Source organism: Cervus canadensis, chromosome 24, assembly GCF_019320065.1.
Source record: "Cervus canadensis isolate Bull #8, Minnesota chromosome 24, ASM1932006v1, whole genome shotgun sequence".
NCBI lineage: Eukaryota > Metazoa > Chordata > Mammalia > Artiodactyla > Cervidae > Cervus > Cervus canadensis.
The window spans coordinates 48262592-48280037 of record NC_057409.1 but is presented as its reverse complement, the minus strand read 5'-3'; the positions used below and the strand labels follow the sequence as shown (position 1 = coordinate 48280037).

At 37.0% G+C, this 17446-nt stretch overlaps 1 protein-coding gene across 2 annotated transcripts in view; it reads right to left on the bottom strand.

Moving 5' to 3' along the window:
• Window positions 1-17446, bottom strand: part of PGAP1 (post-GPI attachment to proteins inositol deacylase 1) — a 76432-nt gene that overhangs the window by 46786 nt on the left and 12200 nt on the right. For both annotated transcript variants that reach the window (XM_043445054.1, XM_043445055.1), the window contains exons 4-9: window positions 11138-11309; window positions 7597-7754; window positions 4090-4142; window positions 3204-3270; window positions 1478-1583; window positions 772-827 (exon numbers count right to left, since the gene is read on the bottom strand). In XM_043445054.1, coding sequence (XP_043300989.1) covers window positions 772-827; window positions 1478-1583; window positions 3204-3270; window positions 4090-4142; window positions 7597-7754; window positions 11138-11309 — 612 coding nt within the window. The remainder of the gene's footprint in view (window positions 1-771; window positions 828-1477; window positions 1584-3203; window positions 3271-4089; window positions 4143-7596; window positions 7755-11137; window positions 11310-17446) is intronic.

Genomic DNA, 17446 nt, shown 5'->3' with positions numbered 1-17446 from the left:
ATCTTATGATCACTGATGGAGGGTGTTGGTGAGCCAACTAACTATTCTGAAAACCAGTAAATGTAATATCCAAAGATACACAGAATTATCATTTTTTTCCTTCATAATCTATTTGCTCCACTCTAGATAAATTTAGCAGATGAGAAGTTTTCTATATAGTATTTCAGTTAATAAAGAAGGAATAATCAAACCACAGTCTTATTGCTTTTGCAATAAATGAATTAATGACTCTATGCCTTCTTCATCAATAATAGCTGCTAACATCACAAAAAGACGAGTCTAGTAAAAAGAAAAGCAAAACAAAAATGTGAATCTGATGAAGCATCTAGACTCAACTACCAAGTCACAGGAAGGAGTAGGCAAAGGAATATATGGAATGACACTACAGGAATGCAATCAGCAAAATCAAGACCGTGAAACTCTGAGAAAAAATGACTTTTTTTTTTCCCAACAAATAAACTGCAAGGAAAAAAAGGGTAAAGGAGGTATTAGAAATTTAAAGAGGAGTAAGAGATATATCAACAAATAATATGTAGATTTTGTTTGTAACCTGATTTAAGCAAACCAGAAAACAAGGAAACAATAAAAAATTTGACAGTTATGATAAAACTAGAAAACTGAACACTGACTAGATATCAGGGAATTATTACTAAACTGATTTAAGATGGGAAAAAGACAAGTGCTTATCTTCTTTAAAAAGTCTAACTTTGAAAGAGAAATACTAAAATATTTTGGAAAAAAAATTGTTAAATCCATTGGTGGTGTACTTACATTGTAAGCCACATATGTCCATTTGGACACTTTTACTGGAACCCACATAGATGTCCCTAAGGTAAAAGAAATTAATTTATTTGACTTTTTAAAAAATATTAAGTGATTTCTTTTACTGCATACTTCTCAGTCATAACAGGATTTGAAAAAAGCATCTTCCTGAATACCAGCTATTTAAAAAATATAAAATCCAAGGAGATATTCTCCATATACTCATCACCGAGGGGCACTCAGATCAAGTGAAGCATTTAAAAACTATTTGGTGCGTAACTCTAAGAAGTATCAACAGAAGTAAACAAATATTTTCCAACCTACGTAGAGTATAAATACATATTAAAAACAAAATTTACCAGCAAAAGATATGCTATTAAACCACAAGACTAAAGAATGATACCAAGAAACTAAGTCAAGAATGATGTAGCATTTATTTATGTGGCTGTCAGGAGAAGAGAGGCAATTAACTCTTTTAAACTTAGCTACTGTCATATTATTTTCAGTACAAAATTTTTATCAGCAATGTTACATATCACTTTTTAATTTTTTCTCTTAGTCAAGAACCTCATAAGAAATCAGCACAGGGAAATTAATAAAATATAATAGGACTATAACACTGGAAGCATTACAAAGAGTTTATCTGCTAATGACAAATTCACCTAAAATAATATCCAAAACTTATACTTAAAATTAAAATGTTATTACTACCAACCTGTTAAGTCAGAAATTATTGCTGGATTTTCCTCAAAGTGTTTTGCTGGGTGTCTTATAAAATGGTGATTCAAAACAGACAATTTCTTCTTGGGATTTTGAGTTATCTAGAAAGAACATTGATATATTCTGTATCCTTTTATATCCATTGTGATGACCTAATGAAACTTTGTTTCAAGTGTGGATTCTTTACCAGCTAAGCCACCAGGGAAGTTCCAATAAAAATAAAGTCAACAGTTACTCTGGTCCAGGCACTGTTCTAAGTGCTTAATGTGAGACTACTTACACTTTGAGTTATAGTTCCCTTGTAAGTATGTATGTTTTTCTTCCTAAACTGAATGCTTCTTGAGAAGCAGGAAAATATCCCAACATTTTAATGTCTAATGTTTAGTAAAATATCCCAACATTTTATTATCGAATATTTAGTCTAGTCTATCATATATAGTGAATTTGTGAAAAAGCTCCGTTTCATAGTATTTTGATTCTTAACAGTATTAGTCAAAAATTTCTCATTTGTCCCTTGAAATGCATCTGTAAAACACTTATCCATCCAAAATTATAATTTATTACATGCTAGTATTAGGGTTTTCTCATCTTAGAATTTAATGGAAAACAAGATATGATTTGTTAAAATTAGTTTGATATATCATTTTAAAAATATATACCTTCTGAAATTCATCTGTTATCAGCTGAAATGGGGTTTTTCCTAAACATATTGGCCATAGCTAAACAGTCACAATTAAAACAATGTTGAAAAGCTGAAAAATGTTTCCATTCCATGACTATACAATTGCAATATTAACAGTGTTAAACCTATAAAGCTGATTTACTTTAATACAGTAACTAAAATATGGCATCTTGTGATTTAAAATGTGGTAAAACAGATCAATTTGTGTCTTTCTTTTATCAATCATTCTCTCTGATAATAGTTATGCAGCTTTCTGAAGGAGTAAAGAAAAGAATACACTACCTTATTCCTAAGAGAAAATGCTACTGGAGCAAGGTTAAGTAAGACACAATAAAAAGGAAAGCATTACCTAGAGAGCTACTGTGAAAGAAACTACACATAATAGACTCAAAAAACTGGAGCCTTCAGGGGAAAGAATTCCCAAAACCTGCCATAATGACAAATAATATGAAAATAAAAGGAACTTTTTTCTCCAAAGAAAGAGAAAGTGAAGTCGCTCAGTCATGTCCGACTCTTTGTCCACATGGACTGTAGCCTACCAGGCTCCTCCATCCATGGGATTTTCCAGGCAAGAGTACTGGAGTGGGTGCCACATCCTTCTCCAGAGGATCCTCCCAACCCAGGGATCCAACCCAGGTCTCCCGCATTGCAGGCAGACACTTTACCATCTGAGCCACCAGGAAAGCCAGATCCTCTGTCTATGGGATTTTTCCCAGGCAAGAATACTGGTGTGGGTTGCCATTTCCTTCTCCCTTCACCCCCCAAAAAAGGAGGACATATATCAAACGTTAAACAGTAAAAAGGAAGAACTGAGGAAGATTTATGGTATCTTTCATTCTTTCAATTTTACTGCATTCTTAATTATTACTAGTGATCAAAGATTACAGATAAACAAAGATATTTCCATTTGAAACTAATCACAGTCAATATAAGGTGTAGGCTTCTATTACCATCCAAGTAAAAAAATGTATTAAATTTTTCACTGCTCTAACAAAATGTTTTACTTCAATGAAGTAACTTTTAGTTTAAAAATACATACTTGTTTAGTATCAGCATCAATAAGATCAAAGAATGCTCGAACTGTAGTCAATTGCAATTGTTTACACCTGAAGAATAAAATGTTACAAATGAAACTTTCTTTAAAAATATACTTTTGATACAAACATAAATATACTTCGATAAAAAACATAAAAAATTAATGGACTATAGAAATTTCTTTTAATGCGGTGAACTCTAAAATTATTTAACAAATCATTATTATTAAGCATACATCTTAAAGCTGAAACCTATCTAAATAAAGTAAATTTAACCTTCCCAGATATTTCAGAGTAGAAGTATCCGGCTGCTCTGTCTTCCCTAAATCTCCATGTCTACCCCGGGACACAGGCATATTGTCTGACCCATCTTTACATGTCTGAATGGTTGTGTTCCCGACACCACTGATTGCATAGCCAGAGCAAGGTGAAAAGAGAATCTTTAAGCCAATGGACACAGAGATAAGATACTAGGGTTTATGTATTTCCTGCCCCTTATTTAATCTATTTATTTATATTAAGCCTACTTGGTTTTCCATGTGCTGTTCCAGAATAATCAGTGCTGCAATAATCAAGTCCCTGAGTTTGGTGACTGGCCAAAGTCTTTGATTCTGCCCAACCATGATAAATCCCAAAATTCTGACATTTGACATTAGCTTCCTTTGAGACTGCTGCTACGGGTTCTCCAGGCGATGGTTTTACAGGTTGCCAAGGACACCTTGGTCAAACCAAGACAAGAACAAAGGTTGAAATTCTAACCCCTAAGTTAATCTTTCTCCCAAGCCCTTATTTATTTATAGAGAAAGCTCTAAGAAAGATAACAAACCAATCTACTCACTCATGAGCAAAGAGGACTGTCACAAACTGCCAAAGTAAGTTATATTAACTTACCACACAATGGAGAGGTGGTCTGTTGAGACCCATGTCTTAGGCACTGCTGAACTCTAAAAGGAAAGAAACAAAATCATAGTTAAGAAAAGCACACTTGTTATTCTCCAACAGCCTTGAAATTCTTATAGGCTAGTATTTAGAAACATGTAACATTAGTTTCACTATTTTATGATGCACAGACATTTTAAAATGTCTTATAAAAAGGTAACCCCTCCCAAAAAAAGGTGACCCCAAAATATTACAATATTTCCTGCATAAAATAACTCTCTTTGTCATTACTACTTAGTCAAGCTTAAATTATTCTTTAAAAATTATTAAAACATCTACAGGTTACTTACTGAAGTTTAATGTCTAACTCCTCATTACTCTAATAAGAGGCTGAATTTATAAATTTTTAATAAATCATAGTGTATGTATAAATTATAATAGATATTTCAGTAATTTCAGTTCTGATTAGGCTATCACTTAATAAATTCTAAGATGTTAATTCTAATCAGGATATATCTGAGAGATACCCACGCCTGGGGAGACTTTATTCAAAATAAATATGCCTAATCACAAAACTACCAAATCAGACTTTTATAAGTGGGGTACAGACTTTCATTAAAAAAAAAATCTCTAGATGATTAGCAATATATACTACAGGTTAGAGACAGAAGGGCAAAAGCCTAGTAAAAAATTTAAGTTTTCAGAAGGTTTCCTAACAATGACCAGCAACATCCAAGAGCTAGAGAATTTTTTTTTTTTTTTTGAGAATTTTTTGATACAAGGTAATGACCTCCTCGTGAATGAACAGCATCTTACATACAATGGGGGAATATTAGGTAAATCTAATATTATTTTTCATATCATCTCTCTCTCTGCACTGTCAAAGACACAAAGAGATGCTCTCCCTAGAAATGTCAAAATAAAATGAAAATAGGAAACTAACAATGCTATGTGTGATAAAATTTAAAGGCCTAACATGCCTCTTTAATTAAAAAAAAAAAAAAGGTATTTATAACTTCTAATGAGTCATTGAGTCATTGTAACCCTGGTACTCTGCAAATAACAATGTGTATTTGGGTTCCAGGCTCTACAGTTGAAGGAAAATCTACAGCTTACTAAATGAACTTATAGATATTAGATATCTTATTTAGGAATTACTGCTGGCAACTTACTTTAAAAACTGAGACAATCAGAGTTCACTGTGGTTCTAAGGTTTCATTAGATTCTCAGTAAAATGAGAACTCACTGTAGACATAATTTACTATTAACTAGGACACAAAGCTAATTTACTTTCATTCAGTCTAATATCTGTGTTAGAGCTAAAAAAAAGTCAACATAAACAATAAAGGTAGTTGCTCACAATCTTTGTGGTAGCTAGAGTGCGTATTTCAGTCTCTTAACTCTAAGGAGTGACTAAGTACTAACAGTGTGTAAAAAAGAGGGGTATGTGTCACCATCAGACCTGACTGCTCTGCCTCCATGCTTTCTCCTCCCTTCCTGTGGTTGCAACAGTGATGATTAAAGCAACCTTTTGGGTAAGGCATTCAAGAAGGGGAAGCCTGAGTCCCTTACTGAGCCTCCTTCACAAAACCACCCACCACTTAAATACACACCTAGGGCAGTTAAATGAGCAAAATGTAAAATTCTACTGTTTAAGTGCCATTATCTGCATAAGTGAACATTATAGAAGTTTGACCTACCATACTAAAATAACTAAGGTCTCTAACTTGAATGGTTTTTTTCCCCAATGGGTTCAGTGTCATTTAACTGGTCTAGAGATAATCATTAAAAAATTACTTCTTAATAATTGTTTTTTTAAGGAGAACATACATGTAGATATATAAAAGACTTAAGATTATTTGAGAGCTAAAAACTAAATAATGAAATATTTAAAAGCTAAATAAAAATAAATAAATAAATAAAAATAAAAAAAATTTTTTAAAAGGCTAAATAAAACTCAGATTATACAATAACCAGCTTTAAGTTCCATAATAAGTGAAATATATTTTCATCAGAGACACAGATACACAAGTTGCCTTAAACACAATACATTAACAAATCAATTAGAAAAGCATGTGCACACACACCATTAAAAAAACCAAATTCTTTAAAAGCTGTAAAAGAGGGTATCAATACAGCATCATGCTCCAGATCAAGTCTAGGCAATAAGTTATATCCAATTTTATATGACTAAAACGTCTATTTTTACTAAGAATTTCATATTTAGAGTTTCAAAAACTAGAATATATCTGCCCAAAATATTTCAGCAGCAAAAAACCAGATTCATACCAACAATGAGCTTAGAGAGGTTTACCAATAAGTAAATTAGTACTAATTAGTTCCAAAGCTACTACGGCTATATCATAGCTCCTCCAGTAGTAAGAAAATGGTTGATAAGGGCAGAACAGCCTAATAATTTTTGTTCTACGTAGCATTCAATATTTACTTAATGAATAGCAATTTACGGAAGAGCAATAGTAGCTAAGTCGAGCAAAGGCATATCTATGAAGAGAACAACTATGAAACAAAGAACTATCATCTAAAAAGCAAAAGGAACGCTATGAATTTTCTTTTCAGAAATTAAATTGAGTTATATTTGGAGACAATGTGTACACTGAGTTTAAAAATTAAGCTCTTAACTGAAGACTTCAAAGTTAAAAATACAAAAATAATGTAAGTCCTAAAAAGAAACCTGAACATATTTTACAGAAACTATGTATCCCAGTTAAAGATCAAATACCTGATGTACTAGCAGGGAAGAATAAGTAGCAAGTTTATTTATCAGGTTTCTATCTATACTTTGATACTCTATCAGGGCTCTATCTATACTTTGATACTCTATCAAGTATCAATCACTCAGTCGTGTCCAGCTCTTTGCAACCCCATGGACTGTAGCCCACCAGGCTCCTCTGTCCATGGGGTTCTCCAGGCAAGAATACTGGGGTGGGTTGCCAGTTCCTTCTCCAGGGGAATCTTCCCAACCCAGGGATCGAACTCTTGTCTCCCACATGGCAGGCAGATTCTTTACTGTCTGTGCCACCAGGGAAGCTACTATCAAGTATCAAAGCTAAATTTAAATTTTAAAACCAGTAAACCTTCATTCAAGTATAAAATTCAAGAGTATGTGAAACGTTTGATCTACTACTGTTGTGTATAGCATACCACTGAGATACACCAAGGGCCCTCGGATTTCAGTCCACACTTTCTCATACTTAATACTCTAATCAATGGATAGGCACTTTGAACAAGAAACAATTGTCTTATGTAAGAGTGATTTGCATGAAGTTTCTAACATTTTTTTCACTTTCCATGGATTTAAGTATCCATGCCTCTGCATTCCCAAATAATAATATTCATTTTTTCATATCTCTGTCCTCTCACACACACATGCAAACATGTACACACAGTATACTACAGCAACTAAGCAATCATTTCCAACCAACCACATATCAGTTCTCCTTTCATGCCCCACTGTGACCATCATGTTACTACTTCAGTAGAATCTTTAAAAAAGATTACCACAACAGATAAGGCACTGGTATGATGGCTTAATTTTGGTAGAAAAGTCAGTCCTGAACGAACTTGGTAATCCCGGAATCCTCCAGCTACAGAAAGTGTGGTTAAATTTATCTGTCTAGCATTTAAAATCCAATAGTTGTTTACAGTCATATAAAAATCTGGTGGGAAATAGAAAAGACATACATTAAAAGTTAGCAACCACTCCCTGAAACAATAACCTATCTAGGATACTAATATTAAACTGAATTTCTGTTTAAGCCATATGAATTGTCTATAAACAATGCCATCCACATTTCTTTGAGTAAAATCAGTTATCTTTACACATATTCTACTTTCCCCATCAGAGTACAAATACTGAGTTAATAAACATATCAATAAAGAAAAATTTCCCCAGAGTAATTTTACTGAGCTTTGACAAGAAAAATATAGATAGCCCAATTTTACTAGCTTTGACAAGTCTATAGCAAACAGGTCTCTACATTCCACAAGGATGCTTTTTTTTCACGAGCCACATAATATAGAAAGAAACACCCCAAATTCTTCCAAAGATACAAGTTTACTACGCTAAGGAGCTGTAGATCTTCCTAATCATGGCTGTGTCCTTGTTTATAAGGGCTCAGAAGCTTTTTACTGCAGCTACTATAGTACTGGTGACCACACAAAGTGCTATTTAAGTTCTTAAAATATCATCTATCAGGGCAATGACAGTCACATTATTCTTGGGACTCTCTACTGTAGAAAATCTGATGTTTAAGAAGATTCTATTCATTTAGTTTAACAAGCAGTTTCAAAGGGAACTACTTGGGGATAATTTTTCCACTTTACCTATGGAAGATCAGAAAAATTTGGGCGACAGAGCATGAGATGGCTGGCTACATCACCGCCTCAATGGGCATGAGTTTGAGCAAGCTCGGGGAGGTGGTGAAGGCCAGGGGAGCCTGGTGTGCTGCAGTCCTTACGGCTGCAAAGAGTCGGACAGGACTGAGGGACTGAGCAACAGCAACAAGGACGCCTTGGAGCCGGACACTGGCTGATGGCAGCGCAGGGAGAACGTATCTCTGTGGGCATCTGCGGCACAGGGAGAGCAGGTCACTGAGCTCTCCTCCTTTACGTCCCACACACATTCCATCCTGCATCACAAGGACCTCCTGAGCACATCCAAGTTCTGTCTGTGCCTCAAGCAGAGCCACCCCTGGCCACAGTTCAAGCTCAGGATTGCACATACCTGTCCTCAAGACAGATCCAAAGAGGGGCTAAGGAAGTGAGCTTGAGGCATATGGACAAGAAAAGTCTGAAAGACTGGCTACCTGGATCATGGTCCAGAAGTAAAGGTACAACCTCTAAGTAGGGAGGCTGTTTGCCCTGTACACTCCACACCTGTGTGTGTATGGCAACACCAGAGCAGGGCCCTCTAAAGTGCAGAGCCCAGCGCAAGGCTTCCTTTCTCCCTATTTAAGGACACTATTTCCAACAAGTACAAACAGGGAATTTACTTCTGTGCATAATATGGGTCTCCTGAAAACCTAAAAACCTATCATCCTTTGAACTTTTGCTTTTTTATACTAATTATGGCTTGATGCAATAAAAAATAAATACAAAATAAATGGCAAAGTGAAAGTCGCTCAGTTGTGTCCAGCTCTTTGCGACCCCATGGACTGTATAGTCCATGCAATTCTCCAGGCCAGAATACTGGAGTGGGTAGCCTTTCGCTTCTCCAGGGCATCTTCCCAACCCAGGAATCGAACCCAGGTCTCCCGCATTGCAGGCAGATTCTTTACCAGTGAGCCACAAGGGAAGCCCAAGAAGCTTGCTAACTACTGGGAAGGCACCTTGATCCTAAGAAGCACTTTCAGCCTAAGCCAGTGGTCCCCAACTATTTGGGAACCAGGGACAGATTTTGTGGAAGACAATTATTCCATGGACCAGGATTGGGGGAATGATTTCAGAATGAGTCAAGGGCATTACATTTATTCTGCACTTTATTTCTAGTATTATTACATCAGATCCACCTCAGATAATCGGGCATCAGATCCCAGAGGGTGCGGAAACCTGGTCTAAACCATTCAGAGGCAGACCATAAGTATCCTTCAAAAACACTAAAACCTGATTCTCTTGACAGTTCTTTCCTCAGAGAGATTTTTAAAAAGGATTTTGAGTAATTCTAATATAACTTGCAGGGCTCACCTACATATACCACATAAAATGCAGTAAGAGAAAGAAATCTTATTATGATGACAAGTATTGTGACTATGTCTTTAATTTTTTCTAAACCTATTATAAATAATAATTTATAATTATTAGAATCAGGAAGGCATATTTAACTTCAATACAAAATTAAATTTTTTATTCAAAGAGTTCTACAGGCAAAGTTTTAAATATAATAAGGAGAAAAATCAACCTTCTCTTTAAGTATTACTGCACCAGATATCTCAGCAAATAAGTTACTCCTTGGCAATGTCATGCTGAGATGGGTGTTTTGGATAACTACTTTGGTTTGGAGTCCTTAGGGTATGTGTCTCACTAATCTATAAAAAAAATTTTCAGCACAATTAAGATGATGCAAATTTTTATAGAATAAGAAGCTGTACAAATTTACTGATCAGGAAAAATAATTATTTCTTTCTAAAGATTTTCTTCTACACATACAATATTCCAATAAGCCATGAAGACAATACTTGACTTTAATAAAAAGTTGAGAGAATAGGCATTTAATTCTTATTCTCCAACATTATCATTATTTAATTAGATGACAGCAATCAGAGATTCCTGTTCTTCACTCAAAATTCTCTGCAAAATTACAGTATTACCCATAGTTTTATTTCCTCTGTTATTATAATGTAACTCAATTCAGAGGCAGCATATGCAAAGGGTAAAAGCACAGGCCCAGAAACAAGCTTGCCAGTGTCAAATACTGGCTCCACTATTTTCTTGCTATGTGATTTTGGGCAAGAATTTATCCTGGCCTCTTTTTTTCTATCTGTGAACACAGCTATAATAACGGTAGCTACCTCAAAGGACTGCCCTACAGATCAAATGACCTAACAGTCACGTAGTTCTTGCCACAATATCCAAAATATAAGAGCTCTATGAATGTTAGCAATCCTAACTCATCTCATCATATAAAGTGTTAGCAGACTTATTTATTTAAAAACAGGCACTTCTACTATTTTACCTAAATACATGTATTTTGAATAGAGTAGCCAGAAGAGTTAACAAAACACAGAAATATAAATACACTTCAGGAGACTGGGAGTCAACCTCAAGAACAACTAAGCTGAAGCTCAAAGGCCTAGAGGCTGTAGGACACATGCCGTCCATGCTAACATGCGACAGGCATAGGAAACTAACAGCAGCTTCAGTTATGAGTCTTAAGCTGAAAGTCACAAAAAGAGATGCTCAGAACTGGAAGTGCTGATTTAAACCTAAGCTGCTTCACACATGGATAAACCTGTAGCATACTCTAAAGGGAGTAGCTGCAAGGATTTGCTTAATCCTAAACAACAATGGGGAGGTCAGTTAGTGTTTATTTAACAGTACCCACCTGTAATGAAACGATCTAAAGGCATCACAGGAGCAACATGAGGTGTGGCTTGTGTAACAAGAAGATTGATCAGATCTTGTTTAAAATTTTTCAGTGTAAGCAATGCTCTTGCAACAAGGCCACCCATAGAATGACCAATTATTGCCACACTTTTTGGAGCAAATTCTTGACCCTATTAAAAAAAAAATCACCAAGGCATGATTAAGGATTAGAATCACAGTAAACATAATAAATACTTCTCTCAACATATAAGCAATTTTATTGAAAAAAGAATAAACTATTTATATAATCTCCCTTAGTAAGACAGAAATACATTTTCATACACCTGTAATTAGTATACACATTTTTGTGTTCTGTTTTGTGTTCCGCAAGCATTTTTAAAAGTTAGGCTTTGGTTTTCTGAACCAAAATCAAAACACTTGGTCTAGCAAATCATGTTTTTACCATTTGTTATACTGTATGTAAGAGGTGTGATTACATTTGGTGTATATCAGAATATTAGATTTTATAGGATATATAAAGTCAGATCACTTATTTGAAAGTGGAGGTATCACAAAAAAGCCACAACTATGTCAGTTGCCATAGCAATGTACTATTGCATCATATTGATATATCTTATCTCATTAAATTATTTCTCTATTGTGGGCCTGGGCTTAAAAAGGAGTCAGCAATCCACATTTATTCACTGATAATTACATACTTTAATTTTTAAAGTAAGTATTTCTTTTTAAAAAATCTTTTCTATCTCCATATAGTATCCTCGGTTCCACTACCAAACTTCTGTTAATCACCTTCCGCACTGATCCTTCACCCAGGCCTTCTCTCCTGTTACTATAATCTGGGCCTCACGCAGAACCAGAGTTAACAGAATAGACCTGAGACTGCTATCCTTAAGACTGACTGTATTCAAGGTTGGCTCTGGTTTGCTGTCTGGGACCACAGACTTTGGAAGGGCTCCCATCATTTCCTAAATGATAACAATGGCTCATACCGAAACTGCTTTGTAAACACGGCTTATGTTGAACGCCTTCAGCCTTATTTTTGTTGGGATTTTGGCACACGGGAGGCGCAGGCACAAGGTGTCCAGGTGACTGGCCCTCAGGAAAACCTTGGCTACTGAGTCTCTAGGGAACGTCTCTCACAGATGACACTGCATGCCTGTCACAAGCGTTGCTGCAGGAATTAAATGCACCCAGAGTGACTTTCCTGCAAAGGGACATGGGGAAGCTTCACCTGGCTTCTCTGGACTTCACCCCATGCACCTTTTCTCTTTGCCAATTTTGCTTAGTATCCTTTCACGGTAATAAACCATAGCCATGAGAACAACTATACGCTGAGGCCTATAAGGCCTCCTGGAGAAACATCAGCCTGAGGATAGTTCTGGTGATGTTCCAAAACATACTTGATCTTAGCAAAAGCCAAACCCTACATATGTGCTCTGAAACCTATCCCCTTTGGCCTTCTCAAGGACATCACTCTGGCAATTCTTCTCACTTTCTTCCTGAATTATTGTTTCTGTCTACTAGATCATTCTCACTAGTATATAAATATGGTCTTCCCCACTGGCTCAGAGGGCAAACAATCTGCCTGAAGTGCAAGAGACACAGAAGATGTGGATTTAATCCCTGGTCAGGAAGATCCCCTGGCGGAGGAAATGGCAACCTACTCCAGTATTCTCATCTGAAAAATGCCATGGACAGAGGAGCCTGGTGGGCTACAGTCCAAAGGGTCACAAAAAGTCAGACACAATTGAGAACTAAGCAAAAACAACTACTAGATCATTCTCACTAGTATATAAATATACTGTTATTCTCTCTTAAAAAGTAAAAACTTTATTTTTACTTCTACTTTAGCAACCACATCTTTCTTAATATACCATATATATATATATATATATATATATATATATACACACACACACACACTGTTTTGAAGAGCAAAACTCTTCAAAAACAGTTGTCCGCACAGTACTTGCTGTCTCCAATTTCTCAAACACCCTTAAACCCATTCTGATCAGGTTTTCCCCTGCAACACTCTTTTAAAACTGCACTTATCTGGTCACCAAGGAATCTAAAGATCAATTCTCAATCCTCACCTTACTTGACCTATCAATGGCAATTTACATAGCTGATCACTTATTCCTCTTTGAAAATACTTTGCTTGGTTTCCTTGATGAGATACTCTTACGGTTCTCCTCTTACCTCACTGACTGCTCCTTTTTAGTCTCTTGCTGGTTCCTTCTTATCTCCCCTCATCTCTCTTAATACTGGTGTGACTCAGACCTCAGTCCCTAAATATCTTCTTTCACATCTTGAACCCATTAGTGGTCTCATACAGTCTCATGGCTCTAACTACATCTCAGTTCCGTTCAGTTCAGGCGCTCAGTCATGTCCAACTCTTTGCGACCCCAGGGACTGCAGCACGCCAGGCCTCCCTGTCCATCACCAACACCGAGTTTACTCAAACTCATGTCCATTGAGTTGGTGATGCCATCCAACCATCTCTTCCTCTGTCTTCCCCTTCTCCTCCCGCCTTCAATCTTTCTGAGCATCAGGGTCTTTTCCAATGAGTCAGTTCTTCGCATCAGGTGGCCAAAGTATTGGAACTTCAGCTTCAGCATCAGTCCTCCCAATGAATATTCAGTACTGATTTCCTTTAAGATGGACTGGTTGGATCTCCTTGCAGTCCAAGGGACTCTCAAGAGTCTTCTCCAACACCACAGTTCAAAAGCATCAATTCTTCGCACTCAGCTTTCTTTATAGTCCAACTCTCACATCCATACATGACTACTGGAAAAACCATAGCCTTGACAAGACAGACCTTTGTTGGCAAAGTAATGTCTCTGCTTTTTAATATGCTTTCTAACTACATCTATATGCTGTCAATCCTCAAGTTATTATCTCCACACTGGATCTCTTCTCCTGAACTCTAACCTTAAACTACAACTGCATGCTACTACACTTGGGATGTCTAAAATGTACCTTAAATACAATCTGTCTAGAACTGAACTCTTAATATCCTTTAGATCTGTTCCTCCTACATTTTTCCCCACGCTGGTTAATGATAATTAAATTCTTTTAGTTTTTCTAGTTTGAAATGAAGTGTTAGTCTCTCAGTCATGTCTGACTCTTTGCAACCCCATGGACTGTAGCCCACTAGGCTTCTCTGTCCACAGAGTTCTCCAGGCAAGAATACTGGAGTGGCTTGCCATGCCCTTCTCCAGGGGATCTTCCTGACCCCTGGGTTGAATCTGGGTCTTCTGCATTGCAGGCAGATTGTTTACCATCTGAGCCACCAAGGAAGCCCTTTTTCTAGTTTGGGTCATCCTTAACTCTTCTTTTTCTCTCACATTACCCCTCCATACCTGAACTGCCAGCAACTCCTGTTGCCTTTGAGATTTATACCAGTCTGACCATTTCCTATCATCTCCACTGCTATCAACTTGATCCAACCAAAATTATCTTGCCAAAATTACTTCAATAGTTTCCTAACTGGCCTCTCTACTTCTACCTTTACATCCCTTCAGTTTATCCTCAAAAGCATACTGACACCAGAATGAAACTGTTATAACCTAAAACAGGGCTTCCCAGGTGACTCAATGGTAAGGAATTTGCCTGCCAATGAAGGAGAAACAGGTTTGATCCCTAGACCAGGAAGATTCCACATGTTGCAAAGCAACTAAGACCGTGGGTCACAACTATTGAGCCTGCGCTACTGAAGCCCGAATGCCTAGAGCTCATGCTCTGCAACAAGAGAAGCCACTGCAATGAGAAGTCCATGAACTGCAGTAGAGAGCAGTCCCTACTCTCAACGACTACAGGAAAAGCCCGAGCAGCAACAAAGACCCAGCAGAGCCAAAAATAAATAAAAAATAAAAAGAAAAAACCTAAAGCAGAACATGCTATTCCTTTGTTCAAAAACCTCTTTAGAAAAAAAAAAAAAAAAAAAACCTCTTTAGTGGCTTTCTGTATCATTGAATAAAAGGCAAAATCTTAAAACTGCCTGCAAGACTCTACAAACTGCCTTCCTCCCAAACTTCCCTTCTACTAACTTACTGTTCCAGCCATATCAGACTAGTTTTTCCTGAAATACAGGACCCATCTGTTTGCCTCATATCTTTGTTCCCTCTTCCTACAGTACTTTCCCTAGGTATCTAAATAGGCTAAGTGAGTAAGTAAGTGAAGTTGCTCAGTCGTGTCGGACTCTTTGCGACCCCATGGACTGTGACCCACCAGGCTTCTCTGTCCATGGGATTCTCCAGGCAAGAATACTAGAGTGGGTTGCCATTTCCTTCTCCAGGGGATCTTCTCGACCCAGGGATCGAACCTGGGTCTCCTGCATTACAGGCAGATGCTTTAACCTCTGAGCCACCAGGGAAGCCATTCCCTCATATCCTTCAGTTCAGTTCAGTCGCTCCGTCGTGTCCGACTCTTTGCGACCCCATGAATCGTAGCACGCCAGGCCTCCCTGTCCATCACAACTCCAGAGTTTACTCAAACTCATGTCCATGGAGTCGGTGATGCCATTCTAGCCATCTCATCCTCTGCTGATCCCTTCTCCACCTGCCCCCAGTCCCTCCCAGCATCAGGGTCTTTTCCAATGAGTCAACTCTTCACATAAGGCGGCCAAAGTATTGGAGTTTCAGCTTTAGCATCAGTCCTTCCAGTGAACACCCAGGACTGATCTCCTTTAGGATGGACTGGTTGGATCTCCTTGCAATCCAAGGGACTCTCAAGAGTCTTCTCCAACACCACAGTTCAAAAGCATCAATTCTTCGGCGCTCAGCTTTCTTCACAGTCCAACTCTCACATCCATACATGACCAATGGAAAAACCATAGCCTTGACTAGATGGACCTTTGTTGGCAAAGTAATGTCTTTGCTTTTTAATATGCTATCTAGGTTGGTCATTAACTTTCCTTTCAAGGAGTAAGCGTCTTTTAATTTCATGGCTGCAATCACCGTCTGCAGTGATTTTGGTGCCCCAAAAAATAAAGTCAGCCACCGTTTCCACTGTTTCCCCATCTATTTCCCATGAAGTGATGGGACCAGATGCCATGATCTTAGTTTTCTGAATGTTGAGCTTTAAGCCATTTTTTCACTCTCCTCTTTCACTTTCATCAAGAGGCTCTTTAGATCTTCTTCACTTTCTGCCATAAGGGTGGTGTCATCTGCATATCTGAGGTTATTGATATTTCTCCCAGCAATCTTGATTCCAGCTTGTGCATCTTCCAGCCCAGCGTTTCTCATGATGTACTCTGCATATAAGTTAAATAAGCAGGGTGACAATATTCAGCCTTGACGTACTCCTTTTCCTATTTGGAACCAGTCTGTTGTTCCATGTCCAGTTCTAACTGTTGCTTCCTGACCTGCATATAGGTTTCTCAAGAGGTAGGTCAGGTGGTCTGGTATTCCCATCTCTTTCCAAATTGTCCAGTTTATTGTGATCCACACAGTGAAAGGCTTTGGCATAGTCAGTTTGTATCAAATTGTCTGTGTCTCAACAGAGGTCTTCACTGGGTGCCCTTATTTATAATTGTAGTCTACCTTCAACTACCTATCTCCCTTTTCTGTTTTTAATTCCTGATATTTATCACAAGATAGTATGCATTTTTCTTATTTATGATGTTTTCTGCCTGCCTCTCCCTATTGGAACATAGTTCCATGAGGGCTTAGATTTCTGTTTTATTCATTCCTATATTTGCATGCATACTCACATGAAGAACAAATGTGGTTTCTTCCATCTAAAACGTCCTCTCACTTTCCCATACCCAAGTCATATCCATCCAACAAGACTGAGTTGTCTCTTAACCCCTAATATACTTGCTTGTAACAGAAATAACACTTTCTAAAAGCCTCAATTTAAAAGAAAGTCTATTAGTTCTATTGAAAATGTAACATGTATTTGTTAGAGAAAACAAGACAACAACAAAAAAAAGAAGAAAAACAAAGCACCTAATACATAACATTAGAGACACAATTGTTTTTTGGGAAAGACATTTATGGAATTAAATCTCATTTTGAAATCACATCTAATTTATCTTATCTAATAACTATCAGATATGTAAAAGGTTCTGCTTCATCTTACGGCTTGTTTTATCCTACAATAAGTGTAGATTTAAGCTAAAAAATATTTGAAGTAATTTTAAAATGCTGACTTAGGTAACGAATCAAGACACCTAAATTTCATTTTCAAGATACACTGGAATACTAATGACTGGATGACTGTAGCTTTACAGTTAAGTCTTGAATCAGGCAATGCAGGACCTCCAACTTTGTTCTTTCCAAGATGGGTCTTTTTTTTATTATTT